Source organism: Vombatus ursinus, unplaced genomic scaffold, assembly GCF_900497805.2.
Source record: "Vombatus ursinus unplaced genomic scaffold, bare-nosed wombat genome assembly UNPS02007612.1, whole genome shotgun sequence".
NCBI lineage: Eukaryota > Metazoa > Chordata > Mammalia > Diprotodontia > Vombatidae > Vombatus > Vombatus ursinus.
In genome coordinates this window covers 2,756,910-2,784,031 of record NW_020947390.1, presented here as the reverse complement: position 1 = coordinate 2,784,031, position 27,122 = coordinate 2,756,910, and the positions used below count along the sequence as shown (strand labels likewise).

Here is a 27,122-nt window from a genome sequence, read left to right as displayed (position 1 = left end):
ACTAACAGATGTGATTGCTTAATTCTTGTTAGTTGTCTTTGAAAGCTCCTAGAGAGTAGGAGGAATGCCACATAACTGGGTAGATGTCCTGATTAAAACAAAAGCAGAGGGGTAGGGGTAGGGAAAGGATTCTGCCAGCTATACATCAATGAGCTTGACTTCAATTGATTCCTAGTCAAATTCTAGAACATCATTAGAGAGATGGTTAGTTGACATTTAGAAAAGGAAAAGGTAATCATAAAGAGCCAGCATGGATTCATAAAGAACATGTCACGTCAGCAAACCTCATTAACTTTTTTGTCAAGGATGTTAGATTGATAGGTCAGGGGAATGCAGTAGACATGGTTAGCTTCTATTTTAGCAAGTATTTGGCAGTCATTCATGTTATTCTTGGAAAGATGAAGAGATGTAGGCTAGACAATAGTATAATTCAGTGTTTTCAAAACTTATTGAGTGGTTATACCCAAAATGTAGTCATTAATGGTTTGCTGTCAGCCTGAAAGGAGGCCAGTGGAGCACTTCAGGGAATTGTGGTGGGTCCTATATTGTTTAACATTTCCATTGATACTTTGGATAAGGCATAGGTGATATACTTATCAAGTTTTCAGCTGACATAAAGTTAGGAAGAATAGTAGCTAATGATACTAATAACAATAATGATAGTATAAAGATAAGAAGTGAGAAATAATAATATCTGATTTGAACCTTACAAAGAGTCAATGTGTAAGTACTACAGCTATTATTATCTTTATTTTACAGATGGGAAAATTAAGGCTGAAAGAGATTGAGACTTGCCTAGGGTCACACAGCTGGTAACTTTCTAAGATAGGATCTAAGAGCCAGGTCTAACAACTCTTTCCACTGTGCCATGTTGGTGGAGGAAACAGGATCCAAAAAGAACTAGTCAGAGGGAAAAATTCACAAGGACAGGACAGGTGGGAGGCAGTGGGGCATTGTAAATAGAAGTTCATCTGAAAAATGTCTGTAGATTTCACTGAACATCGAGTTCAGTATAAGTCAGCAATATGATATGATAGCCAAGACAACTATTTAAATGAGGTTTCATTAAGAGAGGCATAATGTTCAGGAATAATCAGAGGTTAGTACTCCTATACTTTATCCTTCACTTCGTATCTGTTAGTATTTTCTCCAATTCTTGGTGCCATATTTTAAGAATGACTTTTTTAAAGCTGGAGGGCATCTAAAGGAGTGCCACCAGGATGGTAAAGAATTTCTCATTCACATCATACAAGAATCAATTGGAAGAAGTGGGGTGTTTTATTGAAATGTTCTAAGGACTCTCATCTTCCCATTGCTGACAGTTTGTTAGTATTGTACTTTTCTTATCATCGAGAAATTTAAATTTTTCCTTCATATTTCTCAACAGTACAAAGAATCAAACCCTTAATAAATATCCATGAAATGTGTTTGTGTTCAAATTAAAATATAAAGTAGGTAGTGTTTTAAGTTAATAAATGTAAAGCATTTCACAATTTTTAGTAATATTTAGTAATTAAACATTTCTCAGTGGAAGATCATATATAGTAAAAGAAAACAGTTGTGATATTTATTGTCAATATGACTAATGTGTCTTTCAGTAAATAACATTTAATAAATACATGTAGAATTTATTAATTGATAAATTTCTGAGGTTAATATAATTTATAGTATATATTTTATTTATAGTAATTAGATAAATTCTCTTCCTATGCTCCCCCCTCAAAAAAGGCCAAGAGTGATCCTTAGTTATAAACCACCAATTTTTATCTTATTCTCAGTTATTTTTCATAATTGATTTGTGTAAAATATAACTTCTCTTTTGTGTAATCTGCTTGGTACAGTAAAAAAAACCCAAAATTTAGAGTTGGAATACCTACAAATTCAGTTCTGACATTTAGTGACCATGTTGACCATGGGCAAGTAACTTAATCTTCTCTTAACCTCAGATGGCCTGTAAAGTTCTTTCCAGATAGTTTCATGATCTTATGGTCCTAATTAGAATTTTCTTTCAGCTCAAAATCTATGATCCTATAAACATACTGGGGGAAAATGGTCAACTACTTAAAATTCTTTGTGATACAATCAAATTTGAAAGGATTTCTCAGGTTATTCGGTTGAGCCAAATTCAAAATAATTTAATTCAAATTATATCACTGTGCTAGGTATTGTGAAGGATTTTTAAAAATGTATATCTTGTTCTTAACTCTCAAGGAATCTCTTGTATCTTTGGGAGCTAAGACTAAGGAACATGAAGTAATTAGAGATATATGAAATTGTATATTCAGAATATTAACTATGATATAACTCTACTCAGTTTTTTTTAAGTTAAAAATTTTAAGAACTACTAATAGCTTGAGATATTTCAGAAACACTGCTTAGATTTATGTCTCAAAGTAAATGGTTTCTATAATATACATGAGTAATATCTCTAAATCTAGAGATTCAGGCTAGTTTCTGATAGCCTCTGCAATTTTAATTACTCTTCTTTTAGTGATTCAGGATTAGATTTTAAAGAACATGTTTTCAAAGCACTACTCTCACAATTGTTGAGGTAGATAGTACAGTATCATCATTCCAGTTTTTTAGGTGATAGAATTGAGGTACAAGGAGGTTAAAGTTACTTGCCCAGGAACATGCTGGAAATTAGTATCAGCTATGGGCAGGTAGGTGGCGCAGTGCATAGAGCACCAGACCTGAGTCAGGGAGAACTGAGCTCAAATTCAGCCTCAGATGCTTACTAGCTTGTGACCCTGGGCAAGTCACTTCACCCTGTTTACTTCGAGCTAGAGAAGGAAATGGCAAACCACTCCAATATCTTTGCCAAGAAAACCCCAAATGGAGTCACAAAGAGCTGGATATGAATGAAATGACTGAACAACAACATCAAATTAGTGCCAGATCTGGAAATCGAAGTCAACCTCCAACACCAGTGCTTTTTCCACTGCATTACAATTTCTTTAGGCCTAGCATAATTCCTCACAAATTTAGGTAATAAATATGGATTGAATGAATGGATACACTTATGTATTGATAATATTATTCAATGTCTGCCATTCTGAAGTTTTTGTATAGACTTTAACTAACTATAAACATGCTTCTGAAAGATTGCTGCTGATACTTCATGTTTTCTCCTATTTTAGGGTATTCTCTTCATCAAGAAAACTTACAACTGTTCTCTGACTTGGTAGCTGGTCTTTCTGAATGTCTGTAGGCCAAAGTTTTATCACCCTACAGCCAACCTAGTGATGAATGAGCCTTTCTGCATTTAACCAATAGTTTGTTGCTGTTATCATACTTCTATCTTTTTAACTCAATTGAACCTGCCAACACTTGCACTTTACTGGAATAGCCTTCAAGAGCCATGGGTCACTTCTACACCAAAATGAAGCTTTAGAGTAGAACCTTAGTGGACTATGAGATTAATGTACTTACTCTGTAACTACAAAAGGTGAGGAATATTTTAAAATAGGAAACTAAATACAGAGACATCCCTTGGAGAAATTCCAAACCAAACTAAAACCTCCAGTTAATTTTTTATACAGTTCTGTTATTTTATTGGTGTGTAGAATTCCAAGTATGGAAACTCCCTACCAATAGCGTAGCTAGGCATCCATAACTTATAATCTTAGAGGGTTGCATAAGGTTGTCAGTGGTCATATAGGCATTAAATGTCAGATGAAGGACTTGAACCCAGATCTTCTAACTCCAAAGCTATCCTATCCACATTCAACAGTCATTTCAACAAACATTTATTAAGCATTCCCTGTGTTCAGTAACTGAATTAAGCCTTGAGCTTTCAGATACAAAAATGGAACAATACTTGTCCTCCAGGAGTTTGCGTTCTATCTGGCAAAACAATACACACCCACATAATACAAATTGTGTACAAAACAAATACAAGTGGGAGTGAGGAGAAGCACTCACAGCTACTAGGGACCTGGGTCAGAACAGGAAAGGCCTAACATAGGAGGTAGAACTTAAGCTGAGCACTGAAAGAAGCTAGGGATTCTAAGAAGCATAGATGAGGAAGGAATGCATTCCTGCTTTATGAGAAAGAATGGAGACCAGGAGATGAAATGTCTCGTGTGAAGTACAACAAAAAAGCCAGTCTGGTTGGAACATAGAGTAAAAAATGGAGTAGTAACCAGCGTAGTACCATGGAAAGAACACTGGTTCTAGAATCAAAGGACTTAGATTCACATGCTACCTCAGATGCTAATTACCTATGTGACTTTACAAGTCATCTAACCTCTGTCGGCCTTGATTTTTCTCATCTTGAACTTCAAGGGGTTATACCAAATGACTTATGAGATCTCTTCTAGTTCTACATTTAATGTTCAAAGAAGGCATTTGCATTTCATTCTAGAGGCAATAAGGAGCCACTAGAGCTTTTTGAGCAGAAGAGTGATATGGTTAGAACTATAAGAATATTGTTTTGACAGCTGTATAAAAGGATGGATTGAAGAGAGGAGAGACTTGCAATGGGGAAAGAAATTAGGAAGTTGCTTCTTAGAAACTATCCATATTAAGGTGAAAATTTTAGATAATTACACATGAAGTTTGTAATAGTTTATAATTGTACATGAAGATTATAATGGTTTAAATGTATATAACATTTTAAATCTTTCTATAATATCTGAGAATATTGTGGTTCTCAAGGTACTAAATGCTGAATGGATATAGGTATTACAATGTAACACATTTTAACTGATCTGATTTTTGACAGTTTCACTAAGACATTTTGCTAATATTTGATTGTTTTTGCTTACTATGTTAGGAATTTAATATGTTTAGTCTAATAAGGATGTAGTAAACAGAACAATAGACTTTCTATCAGAAACCTGGCTTCAATTTTGGGTGAGAGAAATCTTACCCGCTAAATACAACTCATGCTACTTTTTCATTATCAGGAAGTTTATCACTTAAACTAAGTCAAAATCTGCAACTTCTACCCATTGTTCCTAGTTATACCCTCTAAAGCTAAGCAGAATTTGTCCAGTTTCCTTCCTCATCTTTGACACTGATATGTAGCCCTTCTTCCTGGATACTCTGTTACCTGCTCTCTCTTGGTTCACCTTCTCAAACTCTTCTGCTATTTTAGTATTCACCTTCTCAACTTCTTAGGCTAAGTGTCCCTCAAATTTACATAATGGAAACTATGAATAGAAATTATAATTGAACTAAGAAATAATTAGATTAGAAAAAGAGAGGTGAGAGAAATAAAAGTGGGCCTAAGACAAAGATGTAGGGTACACATATAGGGAGACATTGATGATCCAAAATAGACTGAGAAAGAATGGTGAGACAGATTGGAGAAAAGCCAAGAAAGCACTGTCACAGAGACCAAAGAATGAAATAATGTTTAGGAAGAATATGTGGGCAATAGTATCAATGGCTTTGGAGACATCAAGTAGAATGAAAACTTTTAAAATCTTTTAGATTGGACAGCTAAAAGATTGGTGGTGTACTTGGAGAAATTAATTTCAGGCATTTATTTATCAAAATCTGAGGGCATGTATTTTATTGTTGACACCTTACTAGGGTTTTCTTTCCCATGAATTTCTGGGCATATCCTTAACCATTATTCCATGTGATACCTAGGTTAGCAGCTTTATATACATATATATATACATAGATGTATGTTTGGTTTCATATATAAGTGGTTTTCTTCTTCCTCCTTTTTTCTGTTTAAAGTCTTTTTTATAACATTTATAAGACTTCAAGCAAATAGATCCTTACCAGATGATGTTTATAACATCATCATTATATTTTAAGTCTTAGTCCAGAAACCAAAATCTATTCTCTAAATGCCACTTTAACCTGTAATTCCCTTTCCATATCTGCCTCTCTCCTGAAGGTTGCACCTTCATTTTTCATCAGTAATGGGGAGAAACACTTATTTCCCTAAGGTTTTCATTTTCTTGCCTAAGGCTTCATAGTTCTTAGCAATACTTTCTAGATTCTATCAGTATCATTAATGCCTGAATGAATAACCAGAAGTGGGTAGTACCTGGTCTGTTGCAAATATGAGATTACCAAATTTCCAACAAAATTATATTTCTTGTTGCTTTTGAATATAGAGAAACAGCATCAAAAATTTGTGAGCCATTCTTCCATTTAATTTTAATTTTCTTTGGCCTTCTGGCTCCTTGTACAAAGAGAATTGATATAACTGTTTCTCCAACAACAATCTTTTGTTGGTCACCTGGATGTGGATCTTACATTTCTATTACTAATAGCTGAGTTAAGGATTGTAGATGAAAACTGCATGATTTTAGTACCCTAGGCCCTCCCTTCCATTACTCTTGCCATCATCACTGCAAAAGCAAAAGGATTGGGGGTCATTTTGCATTTTTTTTGTTTTATAGGTTTCCATGACCAAATCATTCATCAAATTGCCAACCTAATGATGAAGAACCTTTCTTTATTTAGCTAGGCTGATCCTCGAAAGTGTACAAAGTTTAGTGCTAAAAGTGTACTTCAAGTCATAGAACCTGCCAGAGCTTACACTCTGCTGGCATAGCTTTTGAGAATCAAAATGAACAAGATGAAGCATCAGAGGAGGAGTTAAACTAAGATTCGTACACAGTCTAAAAAGTTAATGCTTTGTGTCTTCTTACACCTTTTATGTCTCAGTGTATCTCTTTAAAATAAAAAGATACACACAGGACAGGTGACTATTTTGAATTTTTAGCTATTGCATGAGTTATCATGACCAAAGAATTCATAACCTTTTGTCCAAACTTCTGATGATGGATCTTGCCATACTTAGCTAGGCTGATGCTCGTGTAGTAAATGTATTCTATGATATAGTCTGTATTCAAAAATTTTCCCATTTGATAACTTGTTGAGCTTGTTTTTAATCTAGCAGAAACTTTGGCAACTTAATATTGCCCTTCAGACAAAATGTGACATCAGAGTAAAAGTTTTGTGGAGAAGGAAGTTAATTTATCCCCATTAAATTTCATCCTATTGGATAAAAGAAGATTTAGCTATGAATTATTTAAGCAAATTATTTTTAAAGGAAAAGGGGAGATGGTGGCAAGATGGCAGAATGAGAGGAACATTAGAATCTAGCTCACCTCAGCACTACATGCATGCATATGCACACAACACACACACACACACACACTCACACACATACATATACATCATCTCCACAAAGATCTAGAGAATGTTTCAGACTGAACTCTGACCAGGAAAGCCAATAAAGCATCACAAAGACTGATTTTTCAGCCTAGGGAGGCTTAGAGATAGTCCAACAGGTCTGCAGATACTGGGAAGAGGATCTGGTCAAAAGTACAAAAGGTGAAGAGAAGAATTTTAAAGCCCAGGGACTGAGAGAGGGCTGAGACAAGGTAACAGGACAGGAAGCACAAGGTAGAAAGAGATTCCAGGGGATCCCTGATTAAGACTGGTTACAGGAAGAAGTACCATCTAGCAGTTCTCTCTCCCAATTATAAGTCACAGATACAGGGCAAAGAAGAGTGGTTGTGAATGTGGGCTGTTTAGGCTATCTTTCTTTTCATATTTGCATCCCAAGTGCTTAGCACAGTGCTATGCACATAGTAAATGCTTAATAAATGTTTGTTGACTATTGACTATCACTCCTAGAGATGATAAGGTTGGAAGAGATTAATATCATCTTCCCATATAAAGAATACAAACAGTATAACACTGTTTAGTCACTTATGATCTCTTTCTCCCTCATGTTTACATTTTTATTCTCTCAACTTATGTGTTTGTATATAAAGTTTTCTAGTCAGCTTACTGCTTTTCATCAGGAGTGCTTAGAAAAACAACAAATTAAAAGTTAACTAAACACTAAAGGAGAAATCCTGAAAATCAAAGGAGAACAAAATTGAAAGAAAAAATGCAATTAATAAATGAAACTAGTCGCTGTTAAAAACAAAGAAATTAGCTTATTGATTTTTAAAAGAAAGAAAACCAGATTACCAGTATCAAAAATTAAAAGGGTAAATTCAAATGAAGAAGAAATGAAAGCAATTATTATGAAATATTTTGCCCAACTACATGCTAATAAAACTGACAATCTAAATGAAATGAATATTTATGAAAATATAGCCCAAATGAACAAAAAAGGAAATAGAATACTTAACACTAAGAAAAAGAAATTGACAACGTACTAATGAATTCCCAAAGGAAAAAGAAACCCAGGATCAGATGGATTTTCCAGCAAATTCTATCAAACATTTAAGGAACATTTCAAATACTATATAAACTATTTGAAAAATAGGTAAAAAAGGCATCCACCAAATTTCTTTTAGGCCACAACCTAAACCAGGGAGAGCTAAAACAAAACAAAAAAAAACTACAAACCAATTTCCCTAATGAATACTGATTTAAAAATTATGATATAGCAATACAGCATACATTATGACCAGGTTGGATTTATACCTGGGATGCAGGGCTAGATAAATGTGAGGAAAACTATAAACATCATTGACCATGTTAGTAACAGAAACAGTGAACTTTTGGGAGGACATAAACAAGAATTATACAGGATGCATCTCAGGTCACCTACAAGCTTAGAACCAGGATCCATTGCTGTAGCCACATCCTTGAGACAAGATATTGAAGGTCAGAGTCAATGGATTTGACTGTATTGGGCACCTCATGACCAGGGCTACATTCATGTAAGGCAGAGTGAATGTCATGACCATCAATGACCTCTCCGTTAACATCAACTACATAACTTATATGTTCTACTATGATTCCACCCATGGCTATTTCAAGAGCACTATCAAGGCTGAGAATGGAAAGCTAGTGATTAGTGGAAAAGCCATTACTGTCTTCTAGGAACATGATCCCACCAATATTAAATGGGTAGATGCTGGAGTAAGGTATGTAGTAGTGCCATCCTTCAAGTGAGCCCCAACCTTTTTGATAGTGGTAAAGACACCAGTGGATTCTACTTGGCTCATACTTGGCTCTAGCATCTTGGGCTACACAGAAGTCCAGGTTGTATCTTGTGACTTTAACAGCAGCACCCACTCTTCTACCCTTGATGCTGGCGATGGTATTTCCCTCAATGACCATTTATCAGGCTCATTTCCTGATATGACAATGAGGATGGTTACAGAAATCATGTAGTAGACTTCAGGGTCTACTTGGCTCCAAGGAGTAAAGTGAGAAGCCATGTATCTTAATCTTCAGGCAAATGAGGAGTTTGTGAAGCCCACATCCTTAACCTGTTTCTGTATAATGGGGATCTCATGCCCCATTCACAGTTCTTGCCCTAAGGCAACCGGTAATAGGTTGGGAGAAGCATAGAATTCTGTGTTGTGTACCACCAATAATGTCACCACATTTTGTGCAAAAAAAAAATTATACAGGTTGGGCAGGTATGGATGGGTTGCACTCTGTATGACTCCCTAATTGAAGAGATCACAATCTGTTTGAGTATTTGAGGATATATTTGACATATTGTTTTATTTTGAGATCTTTTCATGGTTTTTTTTACTTATTTAAATTGTTTTTCATGTCCAAGTATTATGCAATCTATAAATTGGATAAACATGCCATTTATAATTCCATTTAATTCACTGATAAAAATGTTGACAGCTAAGACTAAGGTCATATCCCTGTGTCATTGCACCAGAAACTTTAATGTATTCATTGAGTCTAGTCATTTAGTTACTACTGAGTTGACCTAATTAGTTATGTAGGCCACCTCTTTTCATCTGATTGACAAAAAATAGTAGAGGAGACTTTGTCAAATGCTTTTCTGAAATTTAGATAAATAATGTTTATGGAATTCCTCTAATCTACCAGTCTAATAATTCTGTCAAAAAGAAAAAAGAAAATGAGACTAGTTTGTTTTGATTTGTTCTTGATTAAGCTACATTGGCTTTTAAGAGTCATCACTTCCCATGCTAAATGCTCCTTGTGTGAGACACAATTTTACAATGTTAAGCTTCATATATAGTAAAATGTAAACACCTGAAAGCAGGGACTGTTTTATTTTCCTAGCACTCCTTACAGTGGTGTGCATAAAGTAGGCACTAAGTAAATGTTGAATTTGAATTTGAATTTGAAGTTCCTCAGTCTATTGTTTTCAACCTTTCCTCTTTTTTTTTTCTCCAAAATTGGGACATTTGCCCTTATTAACACCAATCATTCAAGGCATCATTTTTTCACTTAACTTTCTATTTCAATTCCACATGTCACTTTTTTTATTTTATCTTTCCTAGACTAAAATCTCCCTGGCCACTACTTTCCTTTGTGTATTTGTCCCCCATTAGAATATAAACTCCTTGAATACAAAGACTGTATTTGGTTTCTGTATTTTAAGCCTCATTGTTTAGTTTGGTGTTTGGCACAGAGTAAGTGTTTAATAAATACTTTTTCATTTATTCTTCCCTTCCTTTCTCTAAAACACATCATCAGAAGCTTATGAACTAGTGGAGAAAAAAAGGTGGAAAAAATATTGGAAAGTGGAGGTAGATGACCAAGAAGAATGTCGAAAAATGGTGAAAGAATTTTGCAAAGATAGGAGAAAAACAAAAAAAGCACAGTGTCATGAAAGTAAAGGTCAAAGAAGATATCAAAGAAATTCAGGTGCTATTACTCATAGGATTTCAGATCTGAAATAAAGGTAAAACTACTATGGGTTAAAGACTTGAGCACGGCCACCACCTTACCTTCTTGAGTCTTGAAAAGTTTCAAAAGTTATAACTCACATTAAATCATTAGAAGTGCTCATTATTAATGATATTTTAGACTGTAAGCTAGTTCATGTTCTAGATATCTAAGGATAAATCACAGGATTCCTATTCAGATCAATTCAACAAATAGTTATCAAATGTATGTCATATACAGAATACTTTTCCAGGCAGTAATGAAGATACAAAGATGATTAAGACACACTCAGCCTTCATAGAGTTTATAATTTAGTAGGTGGGTTAAGCTCCATATGCAAATATAAGGGATACAAAGAATTCTAGGTGTCATTTGGTCACATCAGTCAATAAGCATTAAGTGCTTACTTTGTGCTAGTCACTACTAAGTGTGAAGGGATAGAAAGAAAGGCAAAAATAAGTGTTGCTTTCAGGAAGCTCACAGTCTAATGGGGGAGACAACATGCAAACAATTATGTGCAAAAAATAAATACACAGAATAAATTAGAGATGATTAGTACATAGGAAGGAGCCAGGTTAATAAGGGCTATAAAAAGCACATAGAAGATTTTGTGTTTGGTACTAGAAGCAATAGGGAGACACTGGAATTTATCGAATGGAGGGGCGGGGTGAGGGAAGAAGGATGTGTGACATTATCAGACCTGTGCTTTAGGAAGATCACTTTGGTAGTAGAGTAAAGGATGAACTGGAGTGGGGAGAGATTTGAGGCAGGGATACAAACCAGTAGGCTATTGCAATAGTGTAGGAGTGAGGTGACGAGGACCTTTTCCAGGGTCATGGTAATGTCAGAAGAGAAAAGGGTACAAATACAAAAGATGGTTCAAAGATAGAATTGACAGGATCTTTGAGTAGTTTGGATCTGGGGGTGAAAGAGAATGAGGAGCTAAAGGCAACACCTAGGTAGGTTGTGAGCCTGGTTGAGTAGGAGGATGGTAATGCTCAACAGTAATAGGGAAGTTTGTAAGAGGGAAAGGTTTGGAGGGAAAGTTAAGGAGTTGGATTTTAGACATGTTAATTTTAAACATTCAGATCAAGATATCCAATGAAAATGTGAGACTTGAGGTTTGGAGATAGGTCAGGGATTGATAAATATATCTGAGAATCATCTGTATAATAATGATAATTGAATCCACATAGCTGATGAGATCACCAAGGGAAGTAACATAGAGAAACAAGAGGCCAAGGACAGAGATTTGGGGGATATCCATGATTACAGCGAGTAGTCTGAGAAGAAAAAGGTAAGAGGACAACCAAAAGAGAACAATGTCATGAAAACTTAAAAAAGTAGATCAAGGAGAAGAGAATAATTGACAGTGTCAAAGACTGCATAAAGGTCAAGAAGAGTGAAGACTGAGAAAAAGCTATCGTATGTGGCAATTAAGAGATCACTGGCAACTTTGAAGAAAGCAGTTTCTGTTGAATAATGAGGCTAGAAGCCAGACTACAGAGAATTAAAAAGAAGGTGAGAGGAAAGGAAACTGAGGCACCGATTGGTGATAGCCTTCTGAAGAAATTTAGCCACAAAAAGGAGAGATAGAGAATGAGTTGCTGGCAGGGATGTATGGATCAACTGAGGGTTTTTTAAAGGGTGGGGGAGATAATGAACTTCTTTATAGGCAACAGGGAAGTGGACAGTAGACAGAGAGAGATTGTGAAGATTAGTGAGCGCAAGGGAGGGGGCAGTCTGCTGGAAAAGATAGAATAGAATGGGATCACTTTTGTACTATTGGAGAGGATTGCCTTGATGTAAGGAGTAAGGTCACATCTTCATGTGAGAGAGGGGTGAAGACAAAAAAGTGGGGAAATGCATCTGAATGATGTGAGAAAACAGGAGAAAAGGGAACTCTTGGTGAAGGGCCTCAGTTTTTTCAGTGAAATATGAGGCCTGGTTCTCAGCTAAGATATTGGAAGGAGAGTAGACTGTGAGAGGTTAAGGGATGAAAAAATGTAGAAAAAGGCTGGGACTTCCTCATTTCTACCTGTCTTTATGGGCATCACAAATGGTCAGATTCCTTAAGAGTCTAGCCTATATGGCTGACCTTTAATAAACCTTGTCTTTGGCTGAATAAAAAAAAGAAAGAAAAAGTGTGGAAAAGCTATGGTGGTGGATAAGATAGTGAATCAATTAGGGAATTGTGAAAGGTTTCCTTTGCTTTAGTGAGAGCCCAATTGAGATTATATAACATAAACTTATAGTGGACCCAGTCAACACAGTTTTGTGATTTTCTCCAGCCCCATTCAACAGGATGAGAACAGGAAGGAAGGCAAGGATGTTGGTAGTAATATAAATTATAGGCTTTGCAAAGCATGAAAGCAATAACATAAGGAGGCAAGGGTTGTAAGCCAGCAAGAGGATAGTGTAAGCAAGAGGATAGTTGTAAGAGAATAGTGTAGAGCTGAATTGGTTCACCAATGGATCAAGACGAAGAAGATAGGAGAGTGTAACCAGTGCAGCGGTGAAAAAATTCCTTCTACCAATGAAATTTTTGGCTATAATATGTAATAGAACAAAAATGCCTTGGAAAAAATATGTCTCATGCAAGCTCTGAGTAAACAGAATTTCATTTCAGCAGACGTTAAGTTCTTATTGTATGCAGGCCATCTAGGTGGTGGAGATATAAGTGAAAAAAATACCCATCTTTAAGGAGCTTACATTCTATGAGATATACAACATGTAAACAAAAGTAAATATAAGGCAATTTGATATGTTGGGAGCACTAGTAACTTGTGAGAATAGGGGAGCAAAAATTGGGAAAAGCTACATGTAGTAGATGTCACCTGTAGAAATAAAGATGGAATGTTTTCCAGAAATGTGGGACAGTCTGTGCAAGGCATGGAGATAGGTGGAATGCTGAGTTCAGGACCAGCTTAGATAGAAGATAAAATGCATGAAAGAGAAGAATAAGAGATAAGTCTAAAGAGGTAAATCAGAGCTAGATTGTGGGGGGCTTTAAATGTCAAACTGAGGAGTTTTTATTTATATTTATCTATGTATTTCATCATAAAGGTAATAGGGAGTAACTAAAGATATTTGGTCAGGGGACTGGTGTGGTCAAAGCTATGACTTAGAAATATTATTTTGGCTGTTGCAATGAGGCTGGATTGGAGAAAGGAGAGATGGATTAATTAGGTTATTATAGTATCCCAAGTGAGAGGAGATAAATCTCAAACTAGGGTGGTAGTTGTTATAAAACAAAGGGGGAAAATGTGAAAGATGTAGTAGTGATAAAATCACCAGAACTTGACAACTGACTAGATTTAGGGAATGACGGAGGGTTAAGAGTGAAATTACTCTGAGATTGGTAATTTGCACAATTGGAAGGATTGAAATTTCTTCTGATAGAAAAAAGGTTGGGAAAGTTAAAGGGAGAAAATACACTCTTTTATGGATATGTTGAGTTTGAGATGTCAATAGGCCTTTGAGCTAAAGAACTGACAGCATCCAAGGAAGACAAATAAAATGGTTTAGAGACTTAAAATCATGCTTCATGATGATTAGTTTAAGTGGTTGGGAATGTTAAACTCAGAGAAGACTTAAGCAGATTTATGGTATAGGGTTCAAATATTTGAATGATATTAGCTCCCCATCTCACCCCATCTTGAACCTAGAGAGTAGAATTGGGACCAATTGATGTAAGTTACAGGGAGGCAAATTTCAGTCCATCATATGGGAAAAAAAAATAACAGTTTTCCAAAGATTGAATATCTTGAATGAGTAATGAATTCCTCTACATCATCTAATGTTTGTTTAGGTGATATCAGGGTTTTTGAAAATGGATTCATACTTCAAATGCAGGCTAAATTTGATAAACTTTGAAGTCACTTCTAATTCTTAAGATATGATTATCTATGACAAGGCCAATGTTATAAAAGTAATGTAAGGAAGAGAACTAATTACTCAAAAATGATTTTTAAAAAAAGAGTTCTTTTTCTGTTTTTATTGTGACCCTCTTCATTTACATTCATTGAAAATAGTGTCTGAGAACACCTTTATGTGTAAAGACATTTGTATTCGTTCTAGTGACATTTGAAAATTCATGTTTCATTTGACAGTATTTTTAAATTAAAGCAGATTCTCCTGGCCCCAGAAGTTTATCTTGTACTATAGAACAGTTTACATTTTAGTAGTTCATTTTAGCATTTTGCTGAGGGGGATGGATTGGGGTAACTTTACACATAGTATTAAGCCAAAGTATGTCTGGGTGTTCATATGTATATGTGTGTATGTATTTATCTGTATGTACACACACATGTATTTACTGACATCATCTCCTGACAGTAGACTATATACAACTTTCCAGCTCTGTAGAATTCACCACATTGCTAAGTTTGAGTAGGTGATTTGGGTACAAAAGATCAGTTTAATAGGAATTCCGTTATAATTTACACAGTTTATATTTGTGAAAATTATTAAAACATGGTGTGATATTATGAATTCAGAGAAATTTAAACTCTTACCCCTACACTTTTAAAATCAAATCCTGTCTTTCATTGATCCTGCTTCTATATCTCCTTCTCACTATTTAGCTCTTGTCTTCACAAGTGGCTTTTTGGGGTGACCCAGTCTCTTAGAGCTGTGACCCTGTTCTGGTTACAAGCAAAAACAAGGTACAGTAAAGAAAATTTTCCTGCAGTATTGTCAGTTCTTACAGTAGCTTCTGGTGTTCTCATTTTCCTTTCTGACACATGGTTCAAAGATGCTCCATGAAAATTTATGTTATTTGAAGCATTATTGTATAGTGGAAAGAATGCTGGCTTTGGAGGCAGGAGATATCTAGTTTTGAATTCTTTCTCAGATACTTATTAGATGTGTCATTGTGGGCAAGTCACTTACCTTCTCTGAGCCTTATTTCCTCATCTTTAAAATGAGGATAAAAAAAATCTGTTGTATCTACTTCATAGAGTTGTTGTGAGGATAAAGTGAAATAAGGGATATAAAGTCTTTTATAAAATCATAAAGCTCCATATCAATGTCAACAATCATTGTTATTATCATAAACTTGAAAAATCCAAAAACGGTCCACTAAGAGTTTCTCGAGCCCATACTTTGATATTTTGAAAGATCTATGATTTCATTAGTATGAGAGTATTCCTTTCACCAACACAAATCACAACCCCTCCATGTTTCACAAGTTGCCATAGCTGAAAAATTCATCACTTGATGCAAACCTTTTCACACTGAGCAGGCTGGTCACTGTACAACGGACATATAGGCCATCATCTGGTGCATACTTAAAGTCTTTTCATCTTAGTAATATCTGCTAGAGCTTCAACTCTGTTGATATAATTTTAGAGAACCCATGATCAACTCTATGACACAATGAAGGAAAAAAATATTACTTATTATAGTTCTCAATTTCATGCTTTAAAAAATAGATTAAAAAAGTAATTTTCACTGACTTTTTCTGTTTTTTCCTCTTGTTTATTTTTTTCATATATTAATTTCTCTTGGCACTTGTCTTTATATTTCTTCCTGCTTTCTAAAAGGAAGCAAGGGAAATGGTTAACTTGTATTAAGTTCTAAGGAATTCATTTTCTTACACTGATATTGAGAAACTGGTTACTAGGAGCCACAACTACTACAGATTTTCAGTTACCAGGACGTGTTTAGTCCTTATTTGTCTATGAGAGATTTAAATTCAGTTACATATTGAATAATTTTAAGTTTCAATTGTAGCTAAAAGTGATTATAAGTCACTAAGCAAATAAAATAATCTAATCATAATATTGATACTGAGTTTTTATAGTGGGATATATCTTTTTAACAATAATGATATTTTGAAATTCTTTTGTTAAAATGTTTAAATAAATAATACAATGTTGAATTAACATTTAAGTAATTCTCCTTAACATTTCGTGATGTGTCTATCCTTGTATATATCTCCTTAACATTTCATGATGTATCTATTCCAGGGATAATTACATTTTTAAAAGTTATGTTTTTAAGGGCAGGTGGTCAAAATACAAATGTTGTTGAACTTAATAGCTGAATGTAACTAGTGACAAATTCCTCATAAAGAACAGAGCTAGGGGCAGCTAGGTGGTGTAGTGGATAGAGCACTGGCCCTGAAGTCAGGAGGACCTGAGTTCAAATCTGGCCTTAGACCAAACACTTGACATTTACTAGCTGTGTGACCCTGGGCAAGTCACTTAAACCCAACTTCCTTAAAAAAAAAAACAGAGCTCACCAAAAAAAAAAGTCAAAAACCAGTTATGATGAAAAAAATTGAGAAGAGTGATTATTATGTAATAAGTGGATATAAAATTTCAAAAGATTTCTTTGAAAATACATAGGGATAGATGCAGAGCAAACTCCATTTTAGTGTTGTGTATACCATTATCTAAAAGAATAGTAGTTAGTGGAACATAAGTGAGACTGCATCATTATTCAATTCTCCTTCTCTTACTTCTGAGAGCACATAACAAGTATATAAAGGAAATAAAGCTGTTGTAAATTTTAGACATTATTTCCTTTTTCCTAAAGCATACCTGCTACCCGCTATGAAGACTGACACTGAGGAAGGTGAAGTAACCTTCCCTATTTCAAGGTAAGGTAAGTATCTGTGAAGAGACACCCCTTTCCCAAAGTACAGTATAAAAAATCAACCTGTATCAGGTTAATGAGTTTTTCTTTTTAGTGGCATCTACACAAATTTCAGATAGGCAGGATGGCATAAATAGACTGCTAGCCCTAGAACCTGGCTCAAATTCTGCCTCTGACATAGCCTAGCTATTCATTTCTCTATGCAGTTCTGAAGTGCAGAAAAAAAGCCAGCTTGCATTGGAGGAAAGACTTTCTTTACCTCAGAGTTCCCTAAGTCAATGAAATCACAGGTCCAGGTCCAATCCTATGCATTAATAGCAATGTCATCAGCTACAGCATTATAAAAATGAAATGAATTTGGAGATTATTAAGATTCCTTGAAATCTGTGTTTTTTAGTAGAGTGCCCAGGGAAGAGAATTGATGTGATTTGGAGCTATACTTTATCTGGTTGATAGTATAGTTTACAGAGACATAGGCCTTCAACAGTGCCTACATATTCAGTCTCATCACTGTTAAAATTTCAGTTTCTGTTGACTCTTAGGGATTCTAAGAAGCAGCAATACATAGACACCCTTATTGGGAATCAGCCAGTAAAGAAATTAATCTTTCTACTCCTATGTGTATTTCATATTGGCTTCTTTATTTTATTCTTCATGGGTTTGGATGAAGTTTCCAGTGACAGGAGAGTCTCTATGACACCTTGACAAGGTAATTGAAATATGGGAGGCTCCTTATGTCATGTACTCTTATTACTTTGTCGATTTGGGTCCATAAAGCCCAACAGGGTATGTAGTTTGAGTGTGTGTGTGTGTGTGTGTGTGTGTGTGTGTGTGTGTGTGTATCTCATATATGTATATTTCTCTCTTTTGGGTACATTATTAAATTAGAGAAAGCTGCTACCAGGTCCCTTGTACAAGTAGCTTTCTTATAAGTGATGTTAACTAGGAAAAAAAGATTCATATATTTTTCCTATTAAAATACAACTTTATTAAAGTAACTAAGCATAATATTAATAATTGAAAATTATTTAAATTTTAGTGTCATAGGATTTAGAGCTAAAAGATTATGTTTATCATTAATACAGACATTTAATAAGCATCTATTATTTAAGTATATAAATAAAGGATGCAATTTAGACAAGATTTAATGAATTAGAATACAGGTATAATTAGGCACCTTACTAATGCCAATTGCTATCTATTCTTGCTTAATTTTAACCTGGCTCCACTTAAAGGTTTAAGTAGGAATCATTTGTTCAGAATTTTTAAACTTAAATCAAAATATGTCTTAGCTTCCTTCATACAGGTGACTTTAGCACCTTTACCTAGTGCCAAAGCTCCATAAGCTTCCCTCCTATCTTCAACAATCACCAAGTCTACAGATCTGAACTTACCAAATACAAGATAGTGCTAATTGTCTTTTTATAATTTATGAGAAGATAGGAGCTAATTTTATTTCTCAGGATCCTTTTCTCTCAGACAGCAGAAATAGAAGAGAATAGTATGAAGTTCTGTTCTACAGGACGCGCTTTGATTTCTTTTCAGCTATTAGAAGTTTTTCTTCATTTGAATTACTTTTCTAATGTTTTTTTTTTCATTTAAAAAGACCTCATTCTTATTTCCACTCACCTATCCATGTAAACATATATTTAGATACACACATGATATTTTGCTCATACTTATAATTATTCTCCTTATTAATTGGTTCCAACTTATGGAAGTAGATAGAAATTACTTTCTATTAATGGGTTTGCAATACTTTTCGTTTCCAAAATATACTAGAGAAAGGTGTTAAATACAATCGCTATAGCCCATTACTCTTAAAACAAGTTAAAATGTAATTGAGAAATATTTAACAAAATAAATATAAATACAATAAAACAAATAATATTAATATATTGTTTTCTAAGTCAGTATGTGTTGGCAGAATCTTTACACATGTTTTAGTGGCCCCTGTTTCTACTTGATTTAACACCATTGTATTAGAACATTACTTTTAAAGTCACATTGAAATGGAGCATACTGAGGAATGCAAATTGGTTCTTTACACTGCTCTTAACACTTTCACAATAAACAAAACATTAATGTAATTCTTACTACAAAATGCATTGTGTATTTTTCATAGCATACAAACATTTGCATCAAAAGAGGAGCTCTAACAGAACTAACTTCTAGATTGGTAAAACAAAGGCTAACTTTTTCTTCTGTTCTCTGTTCAAGTTTTACTGTAACTAGTGGAATTCATTGTTTTACTTAGAGAAATCATATTTTAAACTTTGTTGTTCCATAAATAATAAAAATAAATTTGTATAAAGTAATGCATCAAAAAAGTTGGGTATATTTCATATTTTTCCTGTGCTTTTTTTAATAAAAACTTTATTTGACCTGTTTTCATCAATACTTCAAAAATCTGATTTATCAATGTGGTACTCTCTCTGCTGATATATATGGTATAATTTCCTTGCCATGGAAGAGGCTCTTTATGGTGGCTGAATTGTGAAAAATTCATCATCTGCTAGTCAATCTTCTAGGAATAAGCCTTTCTGAACTTGGTGAATCTGGGCCATAGATAGTTGAGACAAAGTCTGTCAGTGGGCCCATGTGGGAACCCAAACTAGATTAGTAAGAATTGCCAGAGTTCATGCTCCATTCACATAGAAAACCCAACGTCATTTTCTCTGTACAGATTTGAAAGTCTTCAGAATTAAGATAATTATTGGAATTAGTTTGACCTAAAAAGTCACATTGTAATCTGTTGAATTAAATCAAATGTAGTTTGTTGAATTAAATTATCAATTTTATTAAAGTAAAAGACATTGTAATGTGGTAGAAAAAACTTTGAAGTTAAATCAGATGAGTTTGGTTCTTGTCCTAACTTTACCTTTGACTATGTGACTTTAGACAAGTCAGATAAACTCTGCATGCAAAATGAGGGTGCTAGACTACTTAATGTATAGTAAAATATTCATCTCAACTTGTATCCCTTTTAAATCTGGAAGGGTTCTACCACCACACACATAGAGAGATGAGTTTTTATCCTGCTTCCTGGTTCAATAGGATTGCCAGACTTGTGATTGACTGTGTATAAACTGAGAAAAACATATTCCATTTGTAGACTTTCTATGTGAAAAAAGTAATGTCTCAGAGGGAAAAGGATTAGGAAACCAAGAGAGCTATGACAATTTCTCTAGCTGTTCACCCAGAAGGAAGAATTCTCCCATTCCCTTCCCAGCTTTTTTCTAGGCCTTCATGACCCAGAAGCAGAAAGGTACAGCAGATATATTTCTTTGTTCCCTCAGCATAAATGCACATTTTTACATAAGTAGTTAACACTCCTGTTATCTATATAAGAGGGAGAATTTAATATGCTGTGTTTTTATATTTTTAATATTTGGGACCCATTTCTTCCTTAGGGAGAAGGCAAGCTCTTGTAAAACACTATTTTTTTATGGTAATTTTTTATTTATTTATTTTTTTGTTTTCAACATTTACTTCCACAAGATTTTGAGTTCCAATTTTTCACCCCATCTCACCCCTCCCTCCACCCCAAGATGGCATGCATTCTAAATACCCCTTCCCCTAATCTGCCTTCTCTTCTATCTCTCTCCCACTTCTCTCATCCCCTTCCCCTTCAATTTTCCTATAAAGCAAGATGGATTTCTGTACCCCATTTCCTGTATTTATTATTTCCCAGTTGCATGTGAAAACAATTTTTTTAAACATGTGTTTTTAAAACTTTGGGTTCCAAATTTTCTCTCTTCCTCCCTCCCCACCCACCCTCATTGATAAGGCAAGCAACTAAATATAGGTTATATATGTGCAGTTATGAAAAACACTTCCATAGCAGACATGCTGTGAAAAACTAACTCTATTTCCCTTAATTCTATCTTGCCCACCTATTTATTCTATTCTTTCTTTTGACCCTCTCCCTCCTCAGAAGGATCTGCTTCTGATTACTCCCTTTCCCAATCTGCCTTCCTCTCTATCATTCCCTTACTCTCTTGTCCCCTTCCCCACCTATTTTCCTGTAGGGTAAGACAGATTTCCACACCTAATTGAGTGTGTATGTTATTCTTTCCTTAAGTCAAATCCTATGAGAATAAGATTCACTCATTCCCTCTCACCTTCCCCCATTTCCCCTCCACTGTAAGAACCTTTTCTTTTCTGTTTTTTTTTTGTGGGATAATTTACCCCATTCTACCTCTCCCTTTCTCCTTCTTCTAGTATATTCCTGTCTCATCCCTTAATTTTATTCACCAGATATGACCCCTTCATTTTCAACTCACCCTGTGCCCTCTATCTATCTATCTATATCTATATATACATACATATAATTTTTTCCCCTCCAACTACCCTAATACTGACAAAGGTCTCATGAGTTACAAATATCATCTTTCCATGCAGGAATGTAAACAGTTCAACCTTAATAAGTCTCTTATGCTTTTCTCTTTCCTGTTTACCTCTTCATGTTCCACTTGAGTCTTGTATTTGAAAATCAAATTTTCTATTCAACTCTGGTCTTTTCATCAAGAATGCTTGAAAGTCCTCTATTTCACTGAATGTCCATTTTTTCCCCTGCAGGATTATACTCAGTTTTGTTGGGTAGGTGATTCTTGGTTGTAATCCTATCTCCTTTGCCCTCCGGAATATTACATTCCATGCCCTGTGGCCCCTTAATGTAGAAGCAGCTAAATCCTGTGTTATCCTGATTGTGTTTCCACAATACTTGAATTGTTTCTTTCTGGCTGCTTGTAATATTTTCTCCTTGACCTGGGAATTCTGGAATTTGGCTACAATATTCCTAGGAGTTTTCCTTTGGGGATCTCTTTCAGGAGGAGATTGTTGGATTCTTTCCATTTCTATTTTGCCCTCTGGTTCTAAAATATCAGGACAGTTTTCCTGGGTGATTTCTTGAAAGATGATGTCTAGGCTCTTTTTTTGATCATGACTTTCAGATAGTCCAATAATTTTTAAATTCTCTCTCCTGGACCTATTTTCCAGGTCAGTTGTTTTTCCAATGAGATATTTCACATTGTTTTCTAGTTTTTCATTCTTTTGGATTTGTTTTACAGTGTCTTGATTTCTCATAAAGTCACTAGCTTCCAATTGCTCTATTCTAATTTTTAAGGAAGTATTTTCTTCAGTAATCTTTTGGACTTCCTTTTCCATTTGGCCAATTTTGCTTTTTAGGGCATTCTTCTCCTCCTTGGCTTTTTGGACCTCTTTTGCCATTTGGGTTAAGCTGTTTTTTAAGGTGTTATTTTCTTCAGTATTTTTTTGGGTCTCCTTTAGCAAGCTGTTGACTTGTTTTTCATGATTTTCTTGCATCACTCTCAGTTTTTCCTCTACTTCTCTTACTTGCTTCTCAAACTCCTTTTTGAGCTCTTCCAAGGCCTGGGACTGATTCATATTTTTCTTGGAGACTTTGGATGTAGGAGCTTTGGCTTTGTTGTCTTCTTCTGGTTGTATGTTTTGATCTTCTTTGTCACCAAAGTAAGATAATATAGTCTGACTCTTCTTGCGCTGCTTACTCATGATCCTGGCCAATTACTTGAGTTTTAAACTCTTTGTTAAGGTAAAAGTCTGCTTCCAATGTGAAGAGTGTACTGTCCCAAGCTTCAGGGGTTTGTACAGCTGTTTTAAGTGGTAATTCTAGGGACCTGTAAATTTTCAGTTCTTCCAAGGTGGTATGATAAGGGGCAAGGTGTTTTCTCTCCACCACCACAACAAGCTCCACTGCACCAGCATTCCTCCTTGCCCCTCAGAGCTATGACCCACATCCAAGCACTGGTAAAGCAAGACATTCCTGCCTCAGCACTGGCAAAGAGATCCCTGCAATCCCCTTCTGATCAGTCACTCGATTCCCCCTCAGTCTGTGGGCTGGAAGCTCAGGAAAAAGCCAATGCCCCAGGCCGCGCTTGAGACTTGCGGCTGAGAACTTGCTCCTCTCTCTCCGCAGTCGCAGACTTTTCCCACTGACCTTCTAAGTCATCTTTGATGTTCAGGGGTTGAGAAGTCTGGAAACCACCACAGCTGCCCGCAATTCAGTCCTCTGAGGCCTGCTTCAAGGTCGCTGCTCCATGCCAAACTGCGCCCCTCTCCCCGCCCAGCATGATATACCTTTCTGATCAACCATCCAGGCTGTCTTTGGCTAGAAATTTGTTTCACTCTGTCTTTTTGTGGGTTCTGCTGCTTTAGAACTTGTTTAGAGCCATTTTTTTAGGTATTTGGATGGCTTTGGGTGAGAGCTCAAGACAGTCACTACTTTCCCTCCACCATCTTGGCTCCGCTCTGTAAAACACTATTGTTACAATTCTATTTATACAGATTTACATAAAAGAATCCCTTTTCACTAAAACAACTCACCTTGTTGTTGTTTAGTAATTTTCAGTCCTGTTTGACTCTTTCTGACTCTTTTTGGGGGTTTTGTTTGCAAAGATACTGAAGTGGTTTGCCAATATGCTTCTTCAGTTCGTTTCACAGATGAGGAAGTGAGGCAAACAGGGTTAAGTGGCTTGCCCAAGGTTACACAGCTAGTAAGTGTCTGAAGTTGGATTTGAACTCAGGTCTTCCTGGCTCCAGACCCAGCACTGTATCCACTGCACCACCTAGCTGTTCCTTTGCACACACTGCAACAATACTAATAATAGCTCAAGTTATATGGTGCCTTGTCATTGATAAGCACATTACTTAGTAATAGCCCAGTGAGATAAGTAGTGCAAATACCTTTATCCTTGTTTTACAAATAAAGTTAAGTAACTGCAACCCAGTTCTTTTACTTTCCACTCTTGTGCTCTTCACATTACACCATGATGCTTCTTGTGTAGAACAGTACTGCAACCTGTCTGCACAATGTAGGGTGTAAATATCCCAACAGGGACACCTGGTGTGAAGGTAAGAATAGGTATTAGACCATTTTCTGAAGCTGAGAGTCACCTCTATATGCCTCTCCAACCAGTAGCATTAGACTCATAGATAGAAGTGAGTTTGTTTATTTGTTTAACTGACATTTATATTTAGTAAAGGATAGAATTTCAGGAAAATATAAATCAGAGCATTTGTTGTGGGCTATTTGCTAAAAAAAATGGATGCCTAACAAATGAATAGCCAAAAGCTCTTCAATGAACTTTGGAAAGCTGGAGAATGCTCCTCTTATAATTATCTGCCATATTTACCAACTTACCTCTGATTAAGTATCTACTGATTTTGCCTGCTCAGTTGCAGAGAACTCTTTGAAGCCGAAGGCTTTTGTGTTTCAACTTTCACTTTCTTAATTAAACACTCATTGAAGGTATCTCCCAACCAACAGTATATTTGCTGGTGAAGGAATCTGAGAATCAAGGTTGTTAAATTAATAGAGAGGGTCTAAGTAATATACTATGTTCCTTGTCATCTGAAGACTTTTTGTATGCTTATTTCCATGTTTGTGGCTGTTGTAAATGGTTTAGGTTATTAGAAACACGACCACAGGATAAGTTGGGCATATTACTGTCCACTTAGGAAAATGGAAACTAAGCAACTGCCATTTAATCCAGAAATTCTAGGGCTTGTTAAGGAAACCTGAGCCAATGTCATTAAAAAGAATCTTTTAAAATGGTCAATGGAATTTTGAAGAAGTGTTGTGATTGATGATATATCAAAAATCAGTGAGACCCAAATTTGAAGGCTTTATTCAGTGAAATGGAGGAATATGAAAAGCACAGTAGCCATTCATCTGAAAAAAGAGGATGAAAAGTAGCAATCATGACAAAAAGCATTGACAGTGGTAGAAGAAAAGCTGATATTAATACAAACAGGAGTGATTTTGAGGGTGCATCTAGGGCATATTATCTAGTACAGTCTAGGTCCTGTACTTACGTGGCTGGTTAAGTATACTGTTCAAAATTATGACATGAGGCCTATTATGTGATCCTTAGTGATAAAAAATATATATATTTTTGGTTTTCTATATTGAAGAGGGCAAAAAACTGAATGTAATTTAAAAAACATTTTAAAAACACAAGTTAATATGGGTATATTGGTCACAAAGTTAACTTCCATTTACTGGAAAATTAAGTTAGCCAGAGTATTGAATTCTGCAAGATTCTAGTTAATTGAGTTGTTTCTGTAGTTTAATACAGTGATATCAATGCCAAAAGTGTGAACTATTATTATTATTGAAAAATATTTTAAAATTATTTAAACCTCTACTATTTTATAAAATTTTTAATGTTTTTTTTAAATTGAAAATAATTTTATTTCTTTTCTTTCAGGACAACATAACTATTTATGTGCTGGGAGAAATGACTGCATAGTTGATAAAATTCGCAGAAAAAACTGTCCAGCATGTCGTCTAAGAAAATGCTGTCAGGCCGGCATGGTCCTTGGAGGTAAAAATGTTATTTTTCTTTATCAGGAGTTATATAGTATTTAGAATATGAAACTGAATCAGAAAGTCTTCTGTTCTTGCATAGATATGCTCCTGATTTGTTTTGTTGCCTGGATTGTTTTTGTATCTCATTAAGTAAAAAAGTTACCATAATGTTATTAACTTCATAGATTTTCAGCATTTTGCAATCTCTAAACAGTTTATTGAAGATCTATTGGGGACCTCAGGGACCATCTAGTACAATCCCTTGCTGACCTAGAATCCTTTCTACAATACTTGGCAAGTGGATTAACATTTGTTTGAAGACCTCAGGTGAGAGGGGAACCATTATCACCTAAGTCAGCTCCTTCCCTTTTTAGAAAGTTGTAATAGGAAGTTTTTCAGCTTCTACAAATTGTTCATAATCCTGTTTCCGGTGCTAAGGAAGCAAGTCTATTCCCTTTATGTATAAGGATCCTTCAAATACTTGAAAAAAGTTATGAAAAAAGTCTTTCTCATCTTCAGTACAAATATTCCCAATTCCTTCAGCTGTCCTTCATAAGATTTGTCCTTTAGTCAGGTATGTGGCACAGTGAATAGAGTTCTGGGCCAGTAATCAGAAAGACCTGAGTTCAAACATAGTCTCAGATACTTACTATCTTTATGACCCTAGGCAAGTCACTTAAACACTATCTGCCTCAGTTTCCTCAACTTTAAAATGGGTATAGCAATAGTATCTATCTCCCAGGGTTGTTGTGAAGATCAAGTGAGATATTTGTAGTATTTAGCTCAGTGTCTGGTACATAGTGCTTAATAAATGCTTGTTTCTTTTCTTCTTTCCTCCCTTTATTTTTTCCTTTTTCTCTAACTCCCTCCCTATATACTAGTTACTCTGTTCTGGATATGCTTCAGCTTTTTTATATATTTCTAAAATATGATGTCCAGAATTTAACAGTCTTTCAGATATAGCCTTACTAGGCAGACTGTAAAAGATCTATTGCCTCTTTCTTTCTGGATCTTGTGTTTCTCTTATTAAGTTTCATACTGCTTCATATCTTTGGATCCAAACTGTCATCTTATGTGTTATCCATCCCTCCAACTTTCATATCATCTGCAATTTGAAAAGCATGCATCTTCATTGTCATCTAAGTAATTGATAGAAAATATTGAACATCAGAAAGCGAGGGAAAGTTTGCAGAGGTATAATACATTAAGACATCTTTGCAAATTACCATTGACCCCCTAATGACAACTCACTGGATTCAGTCATTTAATCTCTTCCAAATCCAACTAATTACACCAATATCTGGTCTTTATCTCTCAATTTTGTTTATAACATAAGTGTATCATAACACTGTTAAATGCTTTAGTGAAGTCTAAGTGTACCATGAAAATAATTTCTAGTTATTTTAAGAATTTAATTCTTAAGGAACTCTCATTCTTCTTACATTGGGTTGTCCATCAAAACCATTAAGATCCTACCTTTCCTTTCCCTGAACACTTTGAAACTTGCATGCCCAAAATCTAGGGTGCATGTCATATTATACCTGGTTTCCACCTACTTCATTAT

General features: G+C 35.2%; 1 protein-coding gene across 1 annotated transcript in view; it reads left to right on the top strand.

Moving 5' to 3' along the window:
* The window catches only part of PGR (progesterone receptor), an 82,413-nt gene that overhangs the window by 11,826 nt on the left and 43,465 nt on the right, over positions 1–27,122 (top strand). The window contains exon 3 of the mRNA XM_027849476.1: positions 25,458–25,574. Coding sequence (XP_027705277.1) covers positions 25,458–25,574 — 117 coding nt within the window. The remainder of the gene's footprint in view (positions 1–25,457; positions 25,575–27,122) is intronic.